The 27,661-nt window shown below is 36.7% G+C and overlaps 1 protein-coding gene across 1 annotated transcript in view; it reads left to right on the forward strand.

Annotated features, from left to right (window-relative positions):
- AHI1 (Abelson helper integration site 1) overlaps positions 1–27,661 on the forward strand; it is a 198,887-nt gene that overhangs the window by 106,239 nt on the left and 64,987 nt on the right. The window contains exon 21 of the mRNA XM_053664881.1: positions 21,800–21,855. Coding sequence (XP_053520856.1) covers positions 21,800–21,855 — 56 coding nt within the window. The remainder of the gene's footprint in view (positions 1–21,799; positions 21,856–27,661) is intronic.

Consider the following 27,661-nt stretch of genomic DNA (forward strand, 5'->3'; position numbering starts at 1 on the left):
TAATGCTATTAATAAAGTATATTCTGTATATTTTAAAATTTAAAATCATTTCATGAACTGTTAAATATTAATTAATGAATTATTTTCATGCACAGGGATATACATTGAGTATTAATGTCTCCTTTGAGATAATAAATTTCTCCTAATCTCTGAGGGTAGAATATAAATGCAAACTTTTATAATTTATATCTGCTGATTTAATGAGCTTAAATTTGCTCTTTTCTAGGCATTTATTTTGTAAGAAGCTATTTTATATGATATTTATGTGGCATATATAGTTTGAACCTTAAAGTTTTCAGCCCTTTTCCTCAATCTGTTAAGCACAGAAAATTTACTAGAAGCTATTTTTTTTCAGTCGCATTAGCCTGGCAGGGGGTATGTTTAGTCTGCTGTATGTAAAGAATTTAGTTGTCAAAGCATGTTGTAGCGTTTGCCCAGTGGATTAATTTTAAAAGTGAAATAGTTATTTTCATATTCAGTGAAAATAACAAAAAGCAACTGAAGGCCATAAACTGTAATTAAAGTGAGATCTTACTGATTTAAGGGATAGGAAAACTATATGATTTAATGCAAACATAGCGAAAGTACACACTAGATTACTGAGTTTGTATTTTATAGATATTCTTATGTTTACCAATTGATATATTAACTTCTTAATTTGTTTTATATTTTGAAGATTTATAGAAATTCTTTACATACAGCATCTTATATTTAAAGGACTAGTGTCAAGTTTTTGAGAGTTCAGTAAAAATGTAATAGCACTGTTGTGTAGGCGTGGTTCTGAGTATGAAGTCTAAACACAGAAAAGACATTCATTCTCAAACCTGTGTAGCAGGATAGGTGAGCTAACCACTTTTTGTCATATATGTGACAGAAATGTAATCACTGCCCTTCGTGGGCTTAAGCTTCCTGAAAGAAGCCTCTGTGTTTTCCTCTTCTGTCTCACCTCTTACGATAACATTACTGTTCTTTCACTTGGAAACTGGATTCATCTTTGAGTGTTCTCATTTCCTTTATCGAATTAGTCAGTCTCAGAGTCCTCTCATCTCTTTATTCTAAAGCTCTCTTCACTAGTCATCCTTTTTAATCTTCATGGTTTTCTTTCTTGTCCTGTTTGTTCCTTTTTTCTAGTATCAGTTTGTGGATGTCATTACATCCTTCTAAATATGAACATAAAGCCCTTTTCTCTGAAGTGATGTTTCCTCTGTGTTCAGCTATTTTATCGGTTTATATAGCCTGTTTTTTTTTTTTCTTTCATGCCAGTGGATTGTTTTATTTTAGATGATCCTTGGCATGTCTGTTTTTAAGAATGGCCCTGGCCTGGTGGCTCAGTAGGTGGGGGTTTGTTCTCGTAAAGCTTGTGGATTCAATTCCTTGGTTAGGGCGCATACCTAGGTTTCAGGTTTAGTCCCCAGTTGGTTGGAGTGCAAATGGGAAGCAATCAATCGATGTTTCTCTCTCTTCCTCTTTCCCCCCACCCTTTCACAAATCAATGAACATATTCTCTGGTGAGAATTTAAAAAAATGGAGGACTGGGTGCAAATATGGTAAGTATTCTGTTTCGTAAATAGCTCTGTAATCTCACTCTTGTTCACCTTACCACAAAGTCTGTTGAGAACTTTGTATACATAGATGAGACATATTAACTCGCAGCTTATATTTAGTGTAAGCAGGAAAGGTAAATGAGCCCAGCTGTCAGACTATTTGTCAGAATGAGAATAAGAGGGACAACATTATCCATTCAAGAAGTCTTTACTCTTCCCAGATGCTTTGTCCAGTATTTTTAGAGACAATTCGACTGATTCATTTTTTTTATCTGAGGTGAATGCCCTACAGCATCCATTTCATGTGGAATCTGCAGCCTGGTTGGGTTATTTTTTACATACAGACCTTCGGTTATTTTTCCTGGCGTTCATTTGATTTTGTCGTCTACCAAAAGTGCTGAATCTGTGATCACAGACCCTTTGAGTTTCATTGTCAAATAGATTCGGTATCTACTGCAGCCTACCATAATGTTTTCAACAACATGTTTCTAATCACTTTCCATCTTCCATAAATTGGTTCAAATCTGTAATCTTGTTTTCAAGCTCACCAGTAACTTCAACATTACAAATTTGCATAGTCAAGTCTTTGTCCTTATTTTGTTTGATTTTGTCAGCATTTGACACATTTAATCACCTCTTATACACTGGTTTCTAGGACACCACATTCTGTTTTCCCATCTCCTTAGCAAGTACTTCTTTTTTTTCTCTTTCATTTTTGTTTTGTATTGGTTTCAGGTGTACAGCCTAGTGGTTAGACAATCATATACTTTACAGAGTATTCCCCTTGATATTTCCAGTACCTACAACTGGCACCATACGTAGTTATAATGTGGGAGATTTCATATTTCATCGTCATAATTCTGCAGATGTTATTAATGAGCAATACTGATTAACTTGAATACTCTAAGATTTCCTTAATATAGTATTTAAATCAATACATGATGATATAGTAGCACTTAGCCAAGCAATTGGAGACACCTGAACTTAGATCCAGATTCTGTTATTTATGCTATGACCTGGAGCAAGTTTTTTCATTATAGTGACTTGCCATTTGAAAATAGATGACAGGAGAGTTTACTGCAAGTGAAAGTTTTCAAATTAACCTATGTTAGACTTACAATGAAATACAAGTTATAGATATTATCTTTTAGAATATTCAGAACTACTTTAATTATTTTTAATATATTTTATTGATTATGTTATTACCGTTGTCCCAGTTGTTCCCCTATGCCCCCTCCACCCAGTAACCCATATTCCTTCCACCATTCTCCCCGCTTAGTTCATGTCCATGGGTTATGTATATAAGTTCTTTGGCTACTCTATTTCCTATACTGTACTTTACGTCCCTGTAGCTATTCTGTGACTATCAGTATATACTTCTTAATCCCCTCACATCTTCACCCTTTCCTTCACCCATCTGGCAACCATCAAAACACCTTATGTATCCACAATTCTTTTTCTGTTCTTTTTGTTTGTTTAGTTGTTTTTTTATTCAGTTATTAATAGGTATGTGTTTATTGCCATTCATTGTTCATAGTTTTGATCTTCTTTTTCTTAAATAAGTCCCTTTAGCATTTTTTACAGTAATGGCTTGGTGATAGTGAACTCCTTTAGCTTTAGCTTGTCTGGGAAGCTCTTTATCTGCCCTTCAATTCTAAGTGATAGCTTTGCTGGATAGAGTAATCTAGGTTGTAGGTCCTTGCTTTTCATCATTTTGAATACTTCTGGCTCATCCTTTCTCACCCGCAAAGATTCTTTTGAGAAGTCAGCTGACAGTCTTAAGGGGACTCCTTTGTAGGTAACTCTCTGTTTTTCCCTTGCTGCTTTTAAGATTCTCTTTATCTTTAACCTGTGGCATTTTAATTATTGTGTGTTTTGATGTGGTCATGTTTGGGTCCATCTTGTGCTTCCTGGGCTTGTATGTCTATTTCCTTCATAAGTTTTCCTCTTCTTCTGGTACCCCCTATGATTCAAATGTTGGTACAGGTGAAGACGTCCCAGAGGTTTCTTAGCCTGTCCTCGGTTTGGGGTTTTTTGGGTTTTTTTTTAAATTCCTTTCTCTTCTTGCTGTTCTGATTGAATATTTTTTTCTTCCTTATGTTCCCAATTGCTGATTTGATTCTCAGCTTCATCCATTTCACTATTGGTTCCCTGTAAATTTTTCTGCATTTCACTTAGTGTAACCTTCATTTCTGAGTCTTTTTATGCTGTTAAAGTACCTAGTGAGTTCCTTAAGCATCCTAATAATCAGTGTTTTGAACTCTGCATCTGATAGATTACTTATCTCCATTTTGTTTAGTTCTTCTTCTGGAGTTTTGTTCTGTTCTTTCATTTGGGCCATACTTCTTTGTCTCCTCATTTTAGCAGTCTCCCTGTGTTTGTTTCTGTCTATTAGGTAGAGCTGCTTTGACTTCCTGTTTAGTAGCATAGCCCAATGTAGAAAAGCACACCTGTAAATTGGATGGGGCAGAGCTTTAGATAATTGCCAGGGCAGGGCAACCTGTGTCACTGCTCTGTGGCTCTGTGTGAGAGAGGAATCAGAGAGGGGACAGTGCTGCTGCCTGGCCTCTGGAGTTTTGCCCAGGAAGAAGCTCTCCCTGCACTCACTGGTGCCAGACACTTCAATTTGTCCCTGTAAGCCACTGGTGCTCCTCCAGGTGTTGCCCTGATACTGAAGCCCAGAGAGAGTGAGTCTGTGTAAGTCCTACATCCTTTTTGGGACCTTTAAGAGGAGACTCCTGATAATCCCAGTTTCTTCCACTGCCGCAACCCCTATTGGTTTTTACAGCCAGAAGTTATGAGGACTTATCATCCTGGTGCTGGAACTCTGGGCTGAGTGGTCTGGTGTGGGGCTCAGATCCCTCACTCCTGAGGTATCCCTCTTGATTTTTATCTACCACACATGGGTGTGGGACCGCCTGTTCGCTGTCTTCGCCCCTTTTACCCATTTGGATGAATGTGGCTTCTTTAATTCCTTGGTTGTCAGACTTCCATAGAGCTCAGTTTTGTGACACTTACAATATTTATTTTGTAGCCTAGTTATAATTTCTGCTATGGTTGTGCAAGGAGGAGACCCATGTTTGTCTAAGTCTCCATCTTGACCAAGTAATTATTTTTTTAATTTAATCTTTTATTTTTTCCATTACCATTTAGTTCCCTTACACTCCTCTCACTACAGCAATCACCACACTGTTGTCGTGTGTCCTTTTTTCTTTTCGCTCAATCCCTCCACTCCCTCTATTTTAATTATTGAAACTTTTTGTTTTAAATTAATCCAACTTCCCGCTAAATATTAGGAAGAGAAATCACTATGTTCTTAGATTTAAACTTAGTGAATGTCTTACAATCTTCTAGTACAGCAGTCCCCAACCTTTTTGGCACCAGGGACCAATTTTGTAGGAGACAGTTTTTCCATGGCAGGGTGGGTTGGGGTGGAGAGGTGGTTTGGGGATGATTCAAGTTCATTACAATCAAGCTCACTTCCTGTTTGCTGTGCAGGCTAGTTTCTAACCAGGTCTGGACCAGTATCGGTCTGCAGCCTGGAGGTTGGGGACCCCTGTTTTAGTACATATATGTATATTTTCAAAATACAAGTTCTAGGCATACTGACTAAACATTTCCAAGACAATAGTGGTTTTTCCCTGGCGGGCGTGGCTCAGTGGACTGAGCGCAGGCCTGCAAACCAAAAGGTTGCTGGTTCAATTCCCAGTCAGGGCACATGCCTGGGTTGAAGGGTACGTGACAGGCAACCATACATTGTTGTTTCTCTCCTTCTTTCTCCCTCCCTGCCCCTCTGTCTAAAAATAAATAAAAGCCTTTAAAAAAGGATAATAGTGGTTTTTATTATATAATTCTAAAGAAGGAGACTTGAAAGGTTTCAACTTCTTTATCAGAACATCATTTATATCATGGTCAAAGTAGTGAATGTTCTGAACTTGCTGCTGGGCCTCCAAGGTAAAATGCGACTGTCAGTGCACTGAGAGCACGGATTAGAGAAAGAATGAGCACAGCTCCACAGGCTGCAGCAGGCCAGGTGAGAGAGCAGCTGGGAGATGACTAGATCGTTTCTGAACAAGCACTCTATTGTTTGTTTTTGCAGTTTGAGAATAAGACTACACTTACTGTTATTTAGTACGTGATGCGTTTTAGTAAATGGATGCCTTAACCATATGATGCATTTTACTATTTTTATAATCTCAAACCGAAATTGGCAACTTTTTAATTTTTAAGACAATTGGGCATAAAAAATTAGTGTAAGGTATAGTTCCAAATATGTAATTTTTAAAGCACATTCTTCCATAATTTTTTCTGATTATAAAATTAACAATGTACGGTCTTGACAGAAATGGGTATTCCTTAATGTAGAAACCTTCAGTAGTCAAATATTGTAGTTACTTTTAGTTTTTCAATATTGTAAGGAATATGTATATGAAAATGTTCATATTTTTTATAATGAACAGTATTTTAATTCATATTTAAAATAAAAGGTCAAATTTAGTCAATATTTATCATATTAATTTTTTCCCTTTATATACCTGCATTTTGCATATTTCAAATCATTTTCTATTCTAGCCTTTATGTTCTATAATTCTATAAAAAATAATAAGTTTTAAAAACTAGAAATCACTTTATATTTACTAATTTTGCTGGGGGTAGGCACTGCTAAGAACCACAGAAGCAGCCCTTAAAGTTTCCTCCCCTGTCAAGGAGAAAATATAAAATACCATTTTTATCATAAATATAATAATTTTTGTTTACTTCATAAATGTCTGTGTCCTAAAGTAATTTTTTTAAGTAAAATTAATTACAGGAAACACTTTAGTTTTTAAACATTTTGGTTTGTGTCTACTGAAGGCCCTAGAAATTCACAGGAAGACCCTGGAAGTGCAGAAGACAAGGGCTGTGTAAATGAAGTTCTCGTTTAACTGCACTCAGCCAGGTTACACTTTTCTAAAACTCAGAGTAGCCCCGACTTTTCCCTTAGACTAGCTAAGTGCACGCTTTTGCATTTTGTGGTTCAGTCAGTTTGGTCTGGATAGTGAACAGTCTGTGATGTCACAGAATTTACTGGCAGTGTTTTCTGGAAATGAATATCCATCATTTATTGAAAATACCAACTAATGATGGAAATTAGGTTTAGGAACCAGGCCTTGCGGTAGTGAAAGAGGTGTCTGTAATGTTGATTTGTATTTTCCAGAATTTTAAATGTGTGTTTTAAGGAAGCTTCCTTGAATAAAAATGTGAAGACTCCATCTCTGTGTATTTCCTAGCAACCTGCCTGTGAGTTTGAGAGCAAAGTCGATGACAGATATGGAAACTAAAAAATGAGTAAATGCAGTGACTGGTCATTTTTCAAAAATAATTTAGAGTGCTTTTGCATTGTAAATGCTTATTAAGTAAAAAGTAGAATACTGTTCTAATTTTAAGCAACTTTTTCCCCCTCAACTCTTTCTACTATAAAATCAACTATAATTTTACAAGGAATAAAAATTGAGAATGATTTTTGACTAATATCCATTTTTTTAGCAGAACCAAAAATATATTTTAGTGGAAGCACCCTAACAAAAACTATTAGACAGACTTTTAAAAAATAAAGACTTTTTTTAAAGCCTTTTTATAATTAATGAAAAATTTATACAGTTCATTATCCATTGTTTGCGGAGAACCTACTATGTGATAGGGATTGGCCAAGCCCTAGAGAAATGGGAGTACTACCCTGAAAAGTCCGCCCAGGGTAGCTGAAGAATTCAGCCTCAAAGACACAGTTACAGTATAATGGGGTTGAGTTCAACAGGCGAGAAGGATATACTGAGGGAGCAGAGAAAAAGGAATAAATCTAATTAAATATATCATCCTTACAAAATGCACTTAGTTTCACGGCCCTGCTTAGAATTCTTTGTTGTCTATATGATACAGAACAGTATTGTACAGTTAGTACTCCTCCAAGTGATAGCAGAGGACTAGGAATCTGGACTTTCTTGCAGTCTGTGGTGTCACAAGTCATGTAATAATCTTCGTTACTATGCTGCACACTTCAAATCCGCCTCCCAAGGGCGTTGTGGTGGTGTTCTGGGAAGGAGGGAAGAATTGCAGAGCACTCCGTTTTCTCTCATACTAATGTGTGCGAGTGACTGTGTGTGGTATCTACTGGCCCTGCTGTGGAAAGTCTTTCACATCTCACAGCTGTTAAATTTTGTTTGAGCAAAGAAGGTTTTTAATTTTGGCCAATTCAAAATCAACAAAGTTCGAGGGTGGGGGTGCTTTAGGAAGATTGTCTCTTGTGTTCTTCTTTTATAGTTACATTATGGTAGTAACATTATGGAGGCTTGATAGTTAATAGTATCTCTGGCTTTTTCATCTGTATATTCTCAAGAGAAGATTTAACAAAGAGTTGAAAGTAAAACACTTTAAAAGCCAATGTTAAAGGCAATTATAAGTGCACAGTGTAGAAGTTAGGCAAATTAATGTACCTCTTAATATCCATTGAACTTTTATAGTGAAAAATTTGATATAGCATAAGTATATTTTTAAATGACTTCTCTTTGCTTTGAGTTATAGAAACCACTTTTTAAATTATCATGCTTATGTTCAGAGTATTATCCATCCCTAAAATCTAAATATATGTTTTATGGATAGAACTGAGAAAATGAGTTCTTACCTTCCTATAGTCTCAGTACCATACTGGTGTAATAAACAAAAATAGTTTTTCATTATTAAATCCTTTCTCACTTTAACTTTGTCTGTGTGTGTGTGTGTGTGTGTGTGTGTGTGTTTAATACTAAAGGATGTTTAATTCCTGTTTATGCAGATACTAGAAAAACAGGATTCATTCATACATTTGATAAGGACCCAGTGAATACTTACTTTGCCCCAGGCAACTGTTGTAGGTGTTATGTGAATGTTATCTGTGAACAAAACAGGTAACATCTATGTTCTTGTTCAGCTTACTATCATCCAGTAAAGAGAGGCAGAGAATAAGCAAACAAATGCGGAATAAAAGGCAGCAGGGAAAAATTAAGTGAACTGGGGAGTGGGGTTATGTTTCCGTTTTAAAAGGGATGGTCAAGGGACGCTTCACAAAGAAGCTGACATGAGCAGAATTTTGAAGGAGAAAGAAAACCATTTATCTCTAACCAAGATCCTGAGTTAGGAGCATACTTGATGTACATTTTGAGCAGCAAAGAGGCCAATATGGCTAGAATGGAGGGAATGGGGGGGGGGAATAGAAGACAGTGAGGCCAGAGGGATAGCGAGGGCCCAGATTTTACAGAACCTGTAAATAAAGTGCAGGACACGTCCCATCCCAAGCATTGGCAGTATTCACTAGAGATACTTTTAAAGGCGGGATGTAGGTGGTATTGTACAGTTTGATATTTGCTATATTAAGAAAAATGAACAAAGTGTTCTGCAGAGTATATATGATGTAGTGACAAATAATTCCTCATAGAGAAGGCAGTATTTAAACTTAATTGTTATCATGTATGAAGACTAATAATCATAAGAGATATTAGGACGTTCCAGTGAGGAAACCCAGTTAAAAGATGATTTTAATAATTGAGGTGGGAGAACAGGACTGAAGTAAGAAAGAAGAGATGTGTGAGTGGTAAGGGATAAAGAAATGGAATTTTAGGGTAACTAGGGCTTTTAATTTCAGTAGGTGAGTGGATGCAATCTATTAAAAATGGGAAAATATGGGAATATTGGGGAAAGTTAATGAACTTTATTTTGGGGCTATATTGAGTTTGAGATGCCTGGAAGACATCTGGAGTGACATATCTAATAATTTGTTCATTCATTTGAAACTCATTTATTAACTGTCCTACTGTGTGTCAGTGCTGAGCTGGGAACTTGACTTTGAAATAAGGCTTGGCGCATTAAGTATAGTTAAGGAGTCAGTGGCATATATATAGTCTTTGAATTCACAGAAGTTAAGGAGATAAGCTGCAAGAGGCTATTGAATGAAAAGAACCCAAGAGACTAAGAAACATTAGGATGACTGAGGTTACATCTTGTATGTTTGCTATTCAAAAAGTAGAAAAACAAAGCCAAAACAATTGAGCACATAAGTAATTACAAGAAATATGTTTTATGCTACATGCCTTAGTTTAATCTTCATTGCAATGACAAATCTGAATAAAAAAGAATTGCCTGAATTATATTCTTTTTTGCACCTGTGCTTATGATGTTCAAGGTATTACAACACTACTCTTAAAATAACTAATAATTCATGTAAAGATTTACAGATACTGCCCTGGCTGGTGTAGCTCAGTGGATTGAGCGTGGGCCTGTGAACCACGCGATCATGGTTTGATTCCCAGTCAGGGCACATGCCTGGGTTGCAGGCCAGTTCCCAGCAGGAGACTCAAAAGAGGCAACCATACATTGATATTTCTCTCCTTCTCTCCATCCCTTCCTCTCTAAAGAAAGATAAATAAATAAAATGTTTTTAAAAAAGATTTACAGATACTAAATTATATTTTATGGATTAAACATGCAGAATTCAAGTATTTTTTATCTTGTCTATGTAATGTGTGGCACATTTTTATCTGAAGCGTATCTGAATGTCCTTCGATTGAATAGAGCATGTCACAAATGATGTGATTTGAACTGACTTCAGTTTCCTATTAGAGCTTATTAAATACTAATATTGTATGCAGTTTTTTTAACAAGGACTTACTGGCAAAGATGGAGGTGTAGGTAGATACATTTTGTTTACTCTCACAATAAAAATGACAATAACCAATTTAAAAACAAAAAATAACCAGATCTGCCAGAAAATTGAACTATATGAGAGTCCAACAACCAAGGATTTAAAGAGGAAACATTCATCCAAACTTGTGGAAGGGGTGGAGACAGGCAATTGAGGCAGAGAGGACACATAGCAAGGCCGTAGACTAGCCTGGCGAGGTGGCAGTTGGTGGACCAAGTGGTCCCACATTTGCATGTACATAAGCCAAGAAGAACAACTGGAGAGTGAGACAGACCTTGCAACCCAGGGTTTCAGCATAGGAAACAAGCCTCAACACCTCTGGCTGTAAAAAATTGGGGTTGGGGGAGCGCTGCTGTAGGAGAAACTCATAGCCTCACAGGAGAGTTTGCTGGAGACCCATAGGGTCCTAGAATATACAACACGAGCCCACTCACCTGGGAATCAGAGCCAGAAGGGCCCAATTGGCTTGTGGGTAGTGGGGGAAGTGACTGAAAGCAAACTGAGAGCCCAGCAAGCAGCATTGTTTCCTCTTGGACCCCTCCCCACATACAGCATAACATAGCAACGTGGGTTACCCTGCTAACGAATATTTAAGGCTCTGGCCCTTACTATGTAACAGGTGGGCCAATACAAAAAAATATGGCCCAAATGAAAGAAGAGAACAAAACTCGAGGAAAAGAACTAAGCACTGAGGACATAGCCACCTATCAGATGCAGAATTCAAAACACAGGTAATCAAGATGCTCATAGAAATGATTTAGTACAGATACAAAATAAAGAAAGAAGTGAAGGCTATACAAAGTGAAATAAAGAAAAATGTACAGGGAACCAACAGAGAAGGGAAGGAAACTGGGACACAAATCAATGATTTGGAGCAGAAGGAAGAAAAAAAAGCATCCAACCGGAACAGAATGAAGAAACAAGAATTCAAAAAATGAGGAGAGGCTTAGAAACCTCCAGAACAACTTTAAACGTTCCAACACAGAACCATAGGGGTGCCAGAAGAAGAGGAAGAGCAAGAAATTGAAAACTTTTTTGAAAAAATATAGTGAACTAGAACTTTCCCAATATGGCAAAGGAAATAGACTTTCAGTAAGTCCAGGAAGCTCAGAGAGTCCCAAAGAAGTTGGACCCAAGGAGGACCACGCCAAGGCACATCATCATTACATTACCCAAGATTAAAGATCAGGAGAGAATCTTAAAAGCAGCAGCAAGAGAAAGGGAGAGAGTTACCTACAAAAGAGTTCCCATAAGACTGTCAGTTGATTTCTCAGAAGAAACCTTACAGGCAAGAAGGGGCTAGAAGGAAGTATTCAAAGTTGTGAAAGGTAAGGACCTACATCCAAGATTACTCTATCCAGCAAAGCTATCATGTAGAATGAAAGGGTGATAAAATGCTTCCCAGATAAGGTCAAGTTGAAGGAGTTCATCATCACCAAACCCTTATTACAGGAAATGTTAGAAGGACTTATCTAAGAAAGAAGATAAAAAATATGAAGAGTAAAATGACAACAAACTCACAGCTGTCAACAACTGAACCTAAAAACAAACTAAGTGAACAACTAGAACAGGAAAAGAATTACAGAAACGGAGATCATGTGGAGGGTTATCAGTGGGGAGGGGGCTGGGGGAGAATGATGGAAAAGGTACAGGGAATAAGAAGCATAATTGGTAAGTACAAAATAGACAGGGGGAGGTTAAGAATAGTATTGGAAATGGAGAAGACAAAGAACTTATATGTGCGATCCATGGACATCAACAAAGGGGGCGGGGATGTTGTTTAGATTGGGGGTATGCAGGGCAAAGGGGGATAAAAGGGAGGAAAAATGGGACAACTATAACAGCATAATCAATAAAATATACAAAAAATAAGATTTTATGCTGTTCTTGATAGTATTTAAACAGAAATAAATAGGAATTTTGACTAATTATTGGTTAGCACAAATAAAATAACTGGCCATGACTTTACAACTTAAAGATACACTAACTTTATATATTCAGTGGATCAGTGAATTTAATTTTGGATTACTATTTGGAACTAAATAGCACAGATCTAGGATCTTTTTTGGGTTTGTGGGGACATTGACTTTTGTGTGGAGTCTGGTTGCACCCGTTGTCCTGTAGAATGTCCGGTGTTTTGATTTTTATCTATTTCATGCGATTAGATTCAGGCTAGACTTTTTTGGCAAGAATACTGTGATGGGTACTTTTTTGCATCACATTAGGTGATATAATGCCAGGTCATCTCACTGTTCATGTCACTAATTTTGTTCTTAAGATAAGACTTCAGATCTCTTATAAAGATAAACTTTTTTCTTTGTAATTGCTGAGTAATGTGCGGGAGGGGGGTGATACTTTGAGATATGTGAATATCCTATTACCCAACAACCTTACTCAGTGGTTTCAGCATCTATTAAGGATCCTTACCTGAATTAATTATTTCACTGGTGAGGGGGATGCAGAATGGTGGGTTTCTAATGTTATAATTGCTTCTACATTTGTTGGCTGGTAGGTGGTCCAGAAGAGTAGTCCTTTTTTTAATGGATCCTTTTTGAGTATTACAGACTTTTTAATTCAGTTTCTTAGACTGCTTTACTGCCATTTTCTTTGTGTTACTCAAGTTGTGCCTAATTTGGTGAAGGAGAGCTCATTCATATCTATTCCCATGTTCTTTGACATGAACCTAAGCCTTTGAGTACTTCCTTACATGTGGTGTCCTAGGTTCACCTTGTACTTTGCCCCAATGCTGGAATCAGTCATTTCTCCAAGGATCACTAGTGCCATTTAGTGGACAATGGAATTTAGGGACTAATATCTGGAATTAAGTACACTTACTGCGATTGGGATATCATTGCTTCTAAGACCTTTCAGTGGACAAATCCAGCAAATCAAGTTTTTAAAAATCAATTAGTTTACACTGATATTTCCAATTCACATTTTAAATTACTCTTATTGTATATTATATTTGTATGGTTTTTCTTTATATAATTGGGAGATTTGACATTCATCAGTAATGTAGGTTTCAGAGATGTTCGCCCAGATCGTCATTTGGCTTTTGACTCTGTAGTGCAAAACTTTTGTTTAGAAAAGCTTTTTTCATACCTAGGTTTATAAAGGTATTTGCTATGTTTTCTTCTAGGATTGGTATAGCTTCATTTTTATCATTTAAATCTCTGACCCATTAAGAACTTTTCTGTTTTATGGTATGCGGTATGGATCCAAGTTTCTCTGACCCAGTTGGCCGGAGCATCATTCCATACACTAAAAGGTTGTGGGTTCAATCCCCTGTCAGTCACATATCTGGGTTGTGGGTTCAGTCCCTGGTCAGGCTGCATATAAGAGGAAATGGGTTAATGTTTCTCTCTCACATACTGATATTTCTCTCTCTTTCTCTCTCTATCACCCTTTCTCTTTCTCTAGAATCAATAAATATATCCAGTATCCTCTGGTGAGCATTAAAAAAAAAAGGAAATTAAAAATGTTTTTCCCAGCTGTCCCAACATCATATATTTTAAAAATATTTCTTCTGCCTCATGTATCAACCTTCCATCTGTAGTTAGATGTATTTCTGAACATTTTAATGTGTCCTGTTTCTCTGCACGTCTACTGTATCACTACCTCATTGTTTTAACTACAGAGGCTTGTTGCAGATACAGGTATTTAGTAGAGTTTATTTTCACTCATTGCTCTTTCTCCCACCCCAGGATTTATATGAATTTTAGAATCAACTTGTCTAATGGGACGGGGAAAAAGCTTTTTGATTGCAATAATGTTAACTTAAATGACATTCTCTTGAAGAGAATGGTCACTTGTATGATGTTATATTGTTTTATCTCAGAACCAGGATGTCTTTCCATTTGTTCAAGAGTACTTTTATGTTTTTCTGCAGTATTTTAACACTTTCTTAGTACAGCTTTATACATTTCTTGTGTTTATTAAAGTATTTCATCTTTTATCACTCATAAATGAGATATTCTCTTCAATTACATCTTCTGTTCTGAGTGGTTGTTTAAATGTGTAAAGTATATTGATTTTTTAATATTTTACATTGTGTTGACTTTTTCATTTATTTATTATGTTGTTGGTTTTGTCAATTTTAACATTGACTCTTGGACTTTCAAAGTATAAAATTATATCTGAAAAACAGTTTTATTTTTTCCCAATTCTTAGGTAGCTAACTCACTGCTGTATATCATGAATAAATCAACAAAAATCAAGCGTTGGCTTGGTGTGGAGAAAAGGGAACCCTAGTGCACTGTTGGTGGGAATGCAGACTGATGTAGCCACCGTGGAAAGCAGTATGGAATTTCCTCAAAAATTAAAAATGAAACTACTTTTTGACACAGCAATTCTACTGCTGGGAATATACCCTAAGAATCCCAAATCACCAATTCAAAAGAACTTATGCACCCCAATGTTCATAGCACAATTTATAATAGCCAAGTGCTGGAAGTAACCTAGGTGCCCATCAGTAAATGAATGGATCAAAAAACTGTGGTACATTTACACAGTGGAATAGTACACAGCAGAACAAAAGAAGGAGCTTCTCCTACCCTTTGTGACAGCATGGATGGAACTGGAGAATCTTATGCTAAGTGAAATAAGCCAGTCGGTGAAAGGCAAATACCATATAATCTCACTTTTAAGAGGAATCTAATAAATAAAATAAACTAAAAAGCAAAATAGAACTAGAGGTATTAGAGATATGGAAACATGGAACAGACTGACAGGGGAGGGGGATAATAGTGGAAAGAAAGGGAAGAGACTAGTCAAAGAATGTGTATGAATGACCCATAGATGTGGACAAGGTGTAGGGATTGACTGGAGGTAGGGGTGGGCTGGGTGGAAGAGGGCAAAGGAGGAAATTTGGGACAACTGTAAGAGAGTAACAATAAAAAAGAAGAAAAAAGGGAAAAAAACTAAAACTCTACTGAAATACTGCTGAATTCAGTAGTATTATGTTTTCCTGGCCATAAATATGTTTTCCTGGCCATAAATAATTAAAGCCTAATTCTCTCTCTGCCCTATATAAAGATTCATGGTGATTCCCAAAACTCAAATAGGATCTGTGATTGTAGTGTTACCTGAAGCAAAAACCTCTTAAAATGGTGTAATGAAAGGGGAGGTCAAAGTTCTCCTGCCACCACAGTGCCTTGTGCTCAGTGGATAGCCCATAAACATTTGGTGATGATACGTAAGATAGCTGGATGTATGTCTGGCTCTAGAATTTGGCAGCTATCTCTCCCCGTTTTTGCTTCTGCAATAAATCTGATCATCTTTGTTCTCTCTTTCCTTTGATCATGACCCTGAGTTGAAGGTTGGTGGAGTTTAGGGAAACTAAAAATATATGTAATTCAGCTGTTCAGATCAGGCAAATACAGACAGGCTAAAATGTCATGTTCTGATCTCCTACAAAAGAAATACCTAAAGCATCTCCCAAGAAGCATGAAATTTCTTCCACTACCTTCTCTAGAGTGTGTTAATGTCTGGGAAACTAGGAAAGGTTTTAAGTAATACATTTCAGTTTTATATTAAATTTAAAAACATTACCAAAGGAAGCAGAAAATTAACATTTTTGAAATCAGTCCCAGAACATTTAACTCAAACATTCCAGTGATTAATGTAGTCTGTTAACACTGCGTGGATATGCCATGGATTGCATTCGTCAGTTACTGTTTGAGTCAATTCTTAAGGACTTTCTGTGTTTGAAGCATTTGGCTTAGGTACTGAATGGATACAAAGATGAATAAAATGAGGTCCTGACCACAGGGGCTAAACAAACATAAATGAGTCGGGAGGTTTTGTGATGCAGGTTTCAGTCCTGCTGCTGCTGCTGCTGCTGCTGCTGCTGCTGCTCCTCCATTCTGTGGCCTTGGGAACGTCTCCCATCTTCTGATTTACTTCCTGCAAGCCACGTATCCTCCTTTTCAAACGAGGGTACCTTTGTTGTTTGTTAATTAATTGTCCTCAAATTCTTCAGAGTTGCTGAATTTCATTTGTTTTGTTTTATTTAAACAGGTAATTAATTTTTCCATTATTATCTTTGGTCTTTTGGTTACTAAAACTCCTCCTGAGAGTTGTTAGTTTTGTTTGCATGCTCAGGGTTTACGGTTCCAGCTGTTACGAAGGCGGCATAAGCTGTTGCAAAAAACCCCAAACCTGGTCACCCTTCTGCGGAGACACAGGAATAGGCTTCTGCCCTTCAAGTTTTAGCAGTTTCGAGTTGCAGCGACTGGGTGTGGACGTCCAGTGTGGTCCATAGGCTCCACCAGGCCCTTGATGTACTGCAGACATTAAACAGACAGATACACCCAGCTCCCCAGAGGACTTAGAGCATCTGCTAGCTCAGAGCCCTCAGTGAACTCTCAGAAAACCATTTTCTGTCTACTCTCTTGGAAGCACCTTGCTCTCCCTGCACAGGTCCCTGTTCGGCGCCAAGGAGCACAAAGCTGCTCCACCTTACAGCCTTTGCCCGACACACCAGGAACTCAGATACAGTAAAAAATTTTATCTTCTGCCCTGGCTGGTGTGGCTCAGTGGATTGAGTGCTGGCCTGCAAGCCATAGGGTTGCCAGTTCAGTTCCCACTCAGCCACACGGCTGGGTTGTGGGCCAGGTTTCCAGTAGGAGACACCTGAGAGGCAACCGCTCGTTGCTGTTTCTCTCCCACTCTTTCTCCTTCCCATCCCCTCTCTGTAACAATAAATAAATAAAATCTTAAAAAATAAATAACTTTATACTTAGCACTTATACAAATTCCTATGTATTTATATCCATTTAAATTTAACTGTATAAATTTATATAAAAGAATAGAGAAAAGTCTTCTTAAAGTTTTTTGGTGTGGAGTGAAGAGGTATTGGTAAATATGGCATTTGGAGGGGATTTTCAGATATACATTTGGATAAATAATAATGTGCTTATAGCACAATTAAAACATTAATAAAAATTAGAAACAAATTTAGATAAAAAAGAGTATGCATTAAAAATGATCAAAGGCAAGAACAGAGAAAAGAGGAAACATTGTAAGTGAAAGTGGAGATTGGTGATGATCATCACTCCTACTGCAACATTGAGAAGGCTCACAAACTACAAGTCATCAGAGAGACGTGGACAGAAAAAAGTCCAAATGAAGTCCACTCCACAGAGGACCGAGTCCTGCTCCCTAAGGTGGTGTACACCCGTAGTCACCTTTATACCTTGGAGCATTTAATGAAACAGAGACACAGGAGAGCAGAAGAGCAAGCCTTTTACAGGCAAAGTGATTTTACTGAGACAGAAATCAATTGAACTTCTAAGAATCATGGGGACTGACACGATGGATTGGGATCTAAAAGACCCCAAATGCGAGTCAGTCCTCTCCACCCATTAATCCTGCCAACAGGACAACTGAGGCATAAGCAGTGGAACAGGAAACTGGGGGAAAGGCAGAGAGTTCTCTTGGTCTCTAGATGCTTGAATCTCATTTCTCCTTGAGGGAGCAGCTGATACCTTATTTGGGGGATATTTAATAGCTATTTTGAAATTAATTAAAGCAACGGCTCAGTCCCCAACCCAGGCCAACCCCTGATTTGGACAGAAAGATCCACCCTTTATTGTACTTCGATTAAAAAAGGAAACTGTGAGCCTTTTCTGGAGGAACATTTCTTTTTATTTCATTCTTCATCAATTACATATCTAGCAGTTCTAACCTAAAATCAGAAATAATGAAGTAGGTAAATAAGCAGGAATAGGTGACCCATAATCAAGAAAAAGAACCATTAGTGAAGGATGATCAAAATGTCAGATTTAGACAAGAACTTTAAAATAATGTTTACACATATATTCAGTAATTTTTTAGGGTATCTGGGGAAAATGAGTGAAAAGACGAAGAATTTCAGGAGAAAAATGGTAAAAAAAATAAAGAATGGAAATTCTACACCTGAAGAGTAAATGAATTTAAAAAAAATAAGTGGGCCAACTGCAGACAGTGCACAGTTAGAGAGAGAGCATCAGTGAACTCGAGGACAGGACAATAAAAAATTACCTAAATTCAAACCTAGGGTGTGGGAAGGGAGTAACAGAGCATCAGACCTGTGTGATGTATCAAGTGAACTACTAAACAGGTAGAACTGGAATTCCAGAAAGAAACTAGAGAGAAGTGATGAAGAAATTAATGACCTAGTAGTTTTCAAACTCCAGTAAATAACATTAACCTAACATATAAAAAGCTTATTAGTAAACCCCAAAGGTTTATGTAAATGAAACCCCACCTAATACACCTTAATTAAACTAAAGAAAATAAAACCTAAAAAAGAATTGTAAAAGCAGTCAAAGGAAAAAATGTATTACATTCAGGAGAATAACAATAGGGATGATGGCTACTTTCTCATAAGAAACAATGGAATGAACCGTGGCTAGTGTGGCTCAGTAGATTGAACACGGGCCTGCAAAAGCAAGGAGTCACTGGTTTCATTCCCAGTCAGGGCACATGCCTGGGTTGCGGGCCAGGTCTCCAGTAGGGGTTGCATGAGAGGCAACCACACATTGATGTTTTCCTCTCTTTCCCCCTTGCTTCCCCTCTAAAAATATATAAATAAAATCCTTAAAAAAAAACAATGGAATGAAATAAAGTGCTGAAAAAAATGGCTATTGACCTAGATTTCTATACCTAGCAAAAATATTCTTCATAAATGATACCTACTAAAGACTTCTCAGGAAAAAAAACATAACACAGTCACCAGCAGATGTATCCTACAAGAGATTTTGTAGGAAAGGCAAATGATCTCAGATGAAATTTGGGATCTGCAGAGAAGAATGAAAATCCTGGAAAGGATAAATATATGGGTTCCAGCACAAATAAAGCCCCTTTTTTATTACAAAACCATAAGCATGCACTATCAATATCGTACTCAAGCATATCATATGATGTTTTAGGCAAAATGTTCAAATTAATACTATAAATTATTACACGCATACTATTACCCTACCAACTACACTCAAGCAGGACTGACTTCTGCTGAATGCTGTACATCTAACTATAAAAGACTAATTTTTCTGAAATCCTCAGAGACTATTAACTTAGAATATAAACATTGCAGATAGCATTTTATTTAATGTTTCCCATAAAGTAAGTATTAGTCAGTGTTCTGCAGGAAAAGGGAACCAGTACAGTGTGCGAATAGATAGATTTATTTTAAGGAATTGGTTCACATGATTATGTAGGCTGGGAAGTCCAAAATCTTCAGGCAGGCTGGCAGGCCAGCAACTTAGGGAAGAGTTACAGATCAAGTTCAAAAGCAGTCTAATGACAAAAGTCCCTCTTTTTCAGAGAGGTCACTCTTTCTTGAGGCTTTCAAATGGATGAGACCTACCCACAACAGGGAGCATAATCAGCTTTGCCCGAAGTCTGTCAATGTAAATGTTCACAGCATCCTAAAAGCACCTTCCCAGGATCATGTGGGATGTCTGGGTATGGCAGCCCAGCCAGGTTGACATGCAAAATGCCCCGGCTGCAAGCTCCTTAATATGTGCTTTTACCCTAATAAAGGTGAAATACGGTACAAATATAGATCAATATAGATTATTTAGGTAAAATTTACATAGAACAGAGCTATTTAGGGATATTCTACCTTAAACATAACTTTCTGTATATTCTTCACTGAAAGGTTGAACAAACATGCATGATTGTATTTTCAAATGATACTATTTAAAACTAGGATTTAAAACTCAGATTATGTCTTTGGATAACCGACTTCTAAAACTTATATTTTTAACACATTCCAAAACTGGAACTGTTAATTACATAGTTATTTTCTAATTTTATAAACTGAAGATATAGATTTTTTGGATTCTTTTTGTTTAATTTCCATCATTTTGAAGTTGCTCGTAATTGGTAAGAATTTTAAAATCAGTAATCGGTCTAGGCCAACCTGACAGCAGATGACATTAGTGAGGACACAGGTGTCAGGCCAGACTGGACCTAGTCGCTGCACCTTAGAGAGAGTTGTGGGAATGTGGGGTCTGGAGAAGAGAGGATTTCCCCATTTGTTCTGAACATACTTCGATACTACTAAAATCTTGCATTACGAATTGGCATTATTTGGGTAGGGTGTGGGAAAGTGGTGATGGGAAAATGGAGACAACTGTATTCAAGCATTCAAAACGTTTTTTGATTAAAATTACACTTGAAATAGAAAAAAAGAATTGGCATTATTTGAATATTTTACAATGTATTTTACTCAGGTTTTTAAAAAATGTTTTTAAATTCAAGGCCAGTGTTACTGTATGAATAAAAATGTGCCTGTCAAAAATACCTTAAAAATTGTTATTACACTTAATACAAAACTGTTTATTTGCTCTGTGATGCTTCTTCATAAAAGGATATCTTTTTTTCATGTATTCTTGAGATCAGAAATCATTTATCCTTTATAATTTATCTTTTATCACTGAGTGCCAAGTAGCCACTCAATATATATTAGTTGATTAAATAAAGGTGGTACCACCTTTTATACTGCACTGGCTAATAATAGATGTTAAAAAAATTTTTTTATTGAAACAAAAATTTTTAAATCATGTTTCATGGTACTTTGTTTATTTTGAATATACTCTTGTAAATTGACAAAAAGTGATTGTTTTGTGTTAATCTCCATCATATCGTAAGAAAAACAAGTTAAATGCCTATAAATAAGAAGAACTAATATTTTGTTTTAACTAGGAATTTTACTGATTGCCACTAACAGTACACTGCAGTCTCACTTCTACCCATCCCTGCCTGTGAGAGCCTTTGGGATTATTTGAACAAACTATTTTAAGATCCTAACTCGCTGGTTTGCTGATGTACACATTGTCAAGTGAATGAGACCCACACCTGTGTTCATTTTTAACTAGAGCTTGACTTTGAACCAGTGTCTTTACAGATGAGATGCAGTGTGTTATATCCTTAGGAGCTGTTTATTACAAGGGAATGGAGTAAGAACATTAGGAACAAAGAGATAAATCCTCTCATGATAAAAGGATTTTTTCAAGTTTATTAGTCAGTGTTATCATTTTAAAGGGGAGAATCAAAGGGAATTTTAATTTTCCAGATAATCCATGGGGACTGAATAAATAATACAGTGTGTTATAGTAGTCAGATCAAAGAGAAATTCAAATAGATTTATTTATTCTTTTTTGGAAAATAAGGAAGTGATTTCTTCTAGCTTTTGTGATATTTCTGTATGAAAACATGATGCCCTCGAGTCAGAAATAAGCTTCCCAGGAAGAAATGCAGTAGAGCAGAGATGATGGTGTGTGTCTAGTTCTGAGCCGACAGCAGTACGTGGACACGTTTCGCACCAGTGCTGAGGCCACTGGGGAAGTGGCCTGTCTCACCTGAAGTGGAATCTCTTAGCTCAGCTCCCCAGGTGTTTGTGACCGTAGAACCCATGACACAACTTGAAAGGACCCTGCCATTCAAGCGATCCTTTTTTCTTGTAAGCTGTAGGAATCGTGTCTTACTGACGTAAATGTTTTCAAAATAAAATGAACAGGTATAATAAGCAAATATTCACAGTCTTTTCTTGTCACAGGAATCATCAGCACAGAAAGAATGCCTTGTAACCCCCACGCGGATGCAGCACCAGCGGTAAGGCAATGCATTTCTGCTTTGTTAACACTGGTAAGAAGCTTCGCGGGGGGACTGGTTGTAGTCGTGACCTTGTAGAAAACTCTTGTCACCTCCCTTTGGTTGGAAATTTATATCCCTTCAGGAAAAGGAACCTCATGTGTTTTGATGAGGAAAATTTACTACTTTTTGCCAAGGTATAAAAAAAATAACATCTGTATCATTTTTATAGGTACTTGTTAATATTAATGTGATAAACAGAACTGTTTTTAATTTAAAAATACCTCATCCTTTTGACAAAGTAATGTCAATCTCTATGCAAATGAATTTATACCCTTTCTAAAATGTGTGTTATTTCGTGCACTGGACTCATTTAGAGTGAATGTTTTGCGGCAGTGGAAGAAGACCATTATCCTTTCGTTTTCTTTACAATTGCTGGGTTTCGTTGTTATCCAACTGAGATCTTTTCATTTATCCTTCTTGTATTACCACCAGTTAACAAAAGTCATTTAACAATTGTAGTGTCACTCAGTATATTAAAAATAATTATAAAGATGATATAGAAAGGAAATGATTAAATTTTATCTGTGAATGTAACATTTACATGAAATATATACCAGTTGGTAGTTCCCACTTGAAAAGTTTATGATGATATAGACTAGAGTATATCGTCCTCTTCACAAAGTATAATCTTATTTCTTGTCCTTTCTGTTCATTAAGTACTTCGTAAAACTCATCATTTCCTGCTGTTAGAAAAATTTGGTAATATCTAATATCCTTTTCAAGAAAATGAGGACAATATTCTACTATATCTGAATTATATTGATAACATTTTTCTCAAAGGCAGATTGACTCCAATTTCTATTTATAATAAATCCATATGAGTAATTCAACATATTTGATCACCTAGTAGCAGGTAGAGCTGCCGTACAGACTGGTGTTTGAGGAACTCATCGTCAGTGTCATATTAAAAAATAGTTGGCTATTGTGTGTGTTCCAGTTATTCTTTAGTAGCCATAGCCTAAGTGAGTTTTATTCTTTAATATTTAAAATTAAAGATTAGCAATTATGGAAAATAAACTATTTTAATGTATTCAAATGATATACTCATTGGATTATTTTGCATACTTTGGAAATTTGTGTTACTCCTGCGGGTATTCCTGTGGCGCTGGTGTTTCCATTTCTGGAGGGATCGTGGTACATTCTGGAACTTCGAAAAGTGCATCCTGGCAGGGTGTTTTGTGTGTAGACTGATTATAGATTCCTATGTTAATTAAGTGGTAAAATAATAGAACCAAATCATCATGAACTTATGAAAAATAATGGTATTAACATTTACAGTAGTGATCTCAAAATGACTCCAATGAATTAGGAACAATATCTAATAATAGTTTAGGTACTGTTGGTCTTTTGATTGTTTTCCCCATTTAGATTATAAATGTTAGTTCCTATTATATTAATAACATTTCTACTCCGTGTAGTCACTAAGTTTTAATATACTTGGTGTATGTAGGCCCTCCCCAGACACTCAGTTCTCCAGGTTTCGACTTGAGCCAAGTTTCTTTTTTACATTTTTTAAAGCTCTTCCCCTCTCTCTTTACTACAAACTATATACATTCTACTACCCCTGTCCTCTGCATTCTCCCGCTTACTGACCGCTGCCTTTGGCCCTTTCTCCATAACCTCTAAATAGAATCAAAGGTGTGTTCATTACTCACGGTCCTGTAACATAAAGTCTGATTTTCACAGAAAATACAATTTTACCCAATTTCCATCCTTTGTATTTGTATGCTCTCATTTTCTTTTAAGGGATTAAGAGAAGAAAATATTTAGAGATGGAAGAAATGGGGAAAAGCTTGCCCGAAATTTTTTTTAATATTTTATTTATTTTTTATAGGGAGGGGAAGGGAGGGCAAAAGACAAGGAGAGAAATTCTCATCAGTATGTGGTTTTCTCTTGTATGTCCCCTACTGGGGACCTGACCTACAACCCAGGCATGTGCACTGACTAGGAATCAAACCTACAACACTTTGGTTTACAGGCCAGTGCTCAACCCACTGAGCAACACCAGCTAGGGTTGTCTAAAAAATTTAAGGTGGGATATTTGTAAGTTCAAACTTTTTGTACTAGGTTGGCCCGAAAAAGAGAGATGTTCCTGGAATCTGAGAAAAAAAAATAGAAAGGGAGTTGGCTAGGATTTCGAAATGGCTGAGGCTGGGGCCCCAAGTGACTTCTTGACTTTGTACCTAACCAGCAGTTTCCAGCTCACTTCTCCCAACACATTAGCATCCAGTTCCCTTCTTCTCTAAGGACCACCACAAATGTCCTGGGTCTAGGGGAGTGCATGATACAAGCTATAACTACTCATCAGGTGATGGAAAAGAGACTTTCTCCAGCCTCCGTAACAGGGAAAGAAGTGTGTCTTAGATTCCAAGTTAGAATGAACATTTCAGTGGATCTGTGGTTGCAGAGGATAGTGTGATTCTGTAGTACTGTAATATGATGTAGTATTCCTTAAGAAAATATAAGTTGTCCTGGCATAAATCACCTGTGTATCTCTGTTCTGTGTTTTCTCCCATTCTCTTTTTAATTTACTTTAAACAATGTATTATATGCACTTTAATATTTATATTTGGAAAATTTTCTTTCTGGTATAAATAATATCATATGATACGATATGCCTTGAGGTGCCTTTGATAGGAAGTAAAAAACAATCCCCACCTGCCATTACCCCCTCCATCAGAAAGAAGCAAACCTTTCTTCTTCACTAGCTATAGTTACTACTCATTTTGTTTGCATTCTGAGTTCTTAACCTAGTTTATATCTAAGAGTACATTTTCAACTTATATTTTTAAGAAATATAAATTGAAAGAGGTATGTTATCTGAGTATACATATTTTAAAATATCTTAGTTGTCTTTTCATAAGACAGCTTGCCAGGGTTTTTCATTATTTGGACATAACTTTTTCCTCTCAAAGCGTTGGAAATTGGTCATCTCTGGCTTCTAGTATTCAGTAGTTCAGGAGAGACATTGGATATCAGTAGTTATTCTTTTGTATAGATAGCTCGTTTTGCCTGCTTGTGTATTACAGATTTTCTTTTATTTATACCTAATGTCCTATTTCAGATTTAATGGATAAACATGTGGCTTTCTTTTCACTGATTTTTGTCCAGAATGGTATTCCCTCAGACATTATAGTATTGTAGAAAAGTGAATAAAACATTAGACAATCATAATATTAGATGATATGAAAATAATTAGACCATGCCACTTTAAGAACTGGTTGCTGCACCTGCTTGTAGTCTGCAGCAAGTTAGGGATAATATCAGACTCAGATTAATCAAAGGTCACTGTCTGCACCCTGGAAAACTGGTGTAAAAGTTAGTTAATAGTTAAGTCGATACTAGCTTGAGTTCCCTTTTTACCTTAAATGAAGGACTCATTTACGTATCAAAGAGAAATAGTAACTAGCATAAGGAAGTCTTCCCTCACGTGTTTGATCTTTACGTATTTGAGATTATTACACGAGGAATAAAGTTAAAACATACCTTTAATTACAACCTCATGCACAGCAGTTCCCACAGCTTTTCCTGTTGTCTGGTGGAATTAAAACATGGTATATACTGTGCTGAATATTATTATAAATAACTCTGATTTGTGGAGAATCGTTTTTGAATGTTTTCCAGTGAAAACAGATACAGTAAAATTCAAATCGCATCAGTGTGGCCTGTCGTGGTTGGTCACCCATTTTTGTAGAGCTTCTTCAGTTCTGAAACTGTCACACTGACTAATATTACTGCTTTCTTTCTATTTTATTAAGTGATCCCACAACCCCACTAGTGAGAACAGTATTCTTTTGACAAATAGATTTTTGGCAGTACATGAAGCTACAGCGGGCACTTTCACAGAAGCCTCCACGTGTGCCACAACAGGCTGCAACGGCGCCCAGGCCGCCTCTTGGGACGCTCACCTACGGACCGCGTCCATCCACGGCCTGCATTAATTATTAGGAATTAACATGTCCTACTTTGATTGGAAATTTAAATGTTGATTTATTATTCTTTCTCATTATAAGACCAAGCAATTTGCAAGCCATTAATTCATTCATTCTGGCAGTTACACTTCATCTAGGTTTTCTAAGGGCTTGATAGGTAAACTTTTGTCACATAATTTTTCATCAGTAATAAACTTTAATGTGTTTTAGAGTGTTTTGTTATTCTGGAAATATATCTGAGACATTTGTGATATTGTGTACCCTTAACAATAGCATTATTCATATATATACTTATCCAAGTTCTACAAATTTAATTTTATTCCAAGACTAAAATTTCATGATATCTGTACCTATTCCACCACATTTGAGTTGTTAGGTTGTTCTGCAGGTTCATAAGATTGCTGCATATTGGATTATTACACATTAGTAGAGTATATTCTATCCATATATTTATGTAAAATATGTTTTTTACATTTTAGCATAATATTTGGGACAGCTTGTTTATGGATAAATTCATGAGTTCAAATAAAATGTCTTTGATCCAAAGGGAGCACTCTATTTTTTCAGTTTGTAGAATTTTCCAGGAATTCATAGTATGTAATTTGGGGTGAATGTGTCCCTGTAAAACTCATAAAATAGAGCCCATGGCCAATCTCTTCCTGTAGGTAATTGCAGGGTGGAGAGGGAACTGATAAACTATAAGCTTTTATAGCTGAAGTCATAAAAGAATTTGTTTTCACTTATCAATAAAGTAGCAATTCAAAGCAGTTCTTTTGAAATTCAAATGTAAATACAAAATAGGTTCTCCTCTAAGACTACTGTGAGTTGTGTATATCATTTCTCTTAAGTATCTGTACAGTAGTTTTTTATCCAGAAATTTTAAGTTATATTGAGTTTTCCCATCAGCACACTTCACTGACATTTATGTTTTTCCTAGACTTTTTCCCTTAATTCTGTTTCGACCATTCTGAATTTTTCTTCCTGGCAGACTTTTAACATTTTAAAAATTTTGTATCACTGGAGGACTGTAACAATGGCATAATCTGAGTGTGTTTTCTGCATTATCAGTAAACGTTAGGCATGTGCCTAGCATAGTACAGTACCAGGCACCGGATAGATAGGAGAGTGGTATGGCAAAGTTAGAAATATGAAAAATACAAAACATGCTTTGTGTCTTTGAGTAGCTCTTAGTCTCATTAGAAAAATCAGCTGTAAACAGTTAAATCCCAATACATGAAATGGATAAAAAGTTTAGAGCAGTGCAAAACACATGTCATGTCACCACGGCAGCTTGTGCTCAAGTTAAGGAATATGGGTTAGGGTGTCAGACTCATTTTAACCCGGGGCCACGTCAGCCTCGTGGTTGCCTTCAAAGGGTCGAATGTAACTTTAGGACTGTATGAATGTAGCTACTCCTTAACAGTTAAGCAAGCAGTCAGTGCTGCCGCCCGGTAGAAACAAGGTGCGGGGCTGGATAACACACAGTGGAGGGCTGGAGTCGCCCTCGGGCCTTGTGTTTGCCACTGGTGGGTTAGGCCTTGAATGCTACAGGGATTCCCAGGACTAGAGGGGTTTGGGAACACTGTTTAGAGAAGGCTGTTAGGGAAGGCGCTACTGGATAATGAGAAAGGATGGGATTTAAAAAGGAGTAAGATATTCTAGAGTAACGATGTGACCAGAGATCCATAGAAGGAAAATAACACAGATGATATTCAGTTTGACTGAAGTAGGGTATTTAAGAACCTGAGCTACCAGATTAGAAAAGGTAATTTGGACATGTTTCATAAAGATCACTGGATGTTAGATACAGAATTAACACTTTCTCAACAGAA

The sequence above is a fragment of the Artibeus jamaicensis genome, unplaced genomic scaffold (assembly GCF_021234435.1).
Source record: "Artibeus jamaicensis isolate MK-2021 breed Jamaican fruit bat unplaced genomic scaffold, CSHL_Jam_final contig_387, whole genome shotgun sequence".
Classification (NCBI taxonomy): domain Eukaryota; kingdom Metazoa; phylum Chordata; class Mammalia; order Chiroptera; family Phyllostomidae; genus Artibeus; species Artibeus jamaicensis.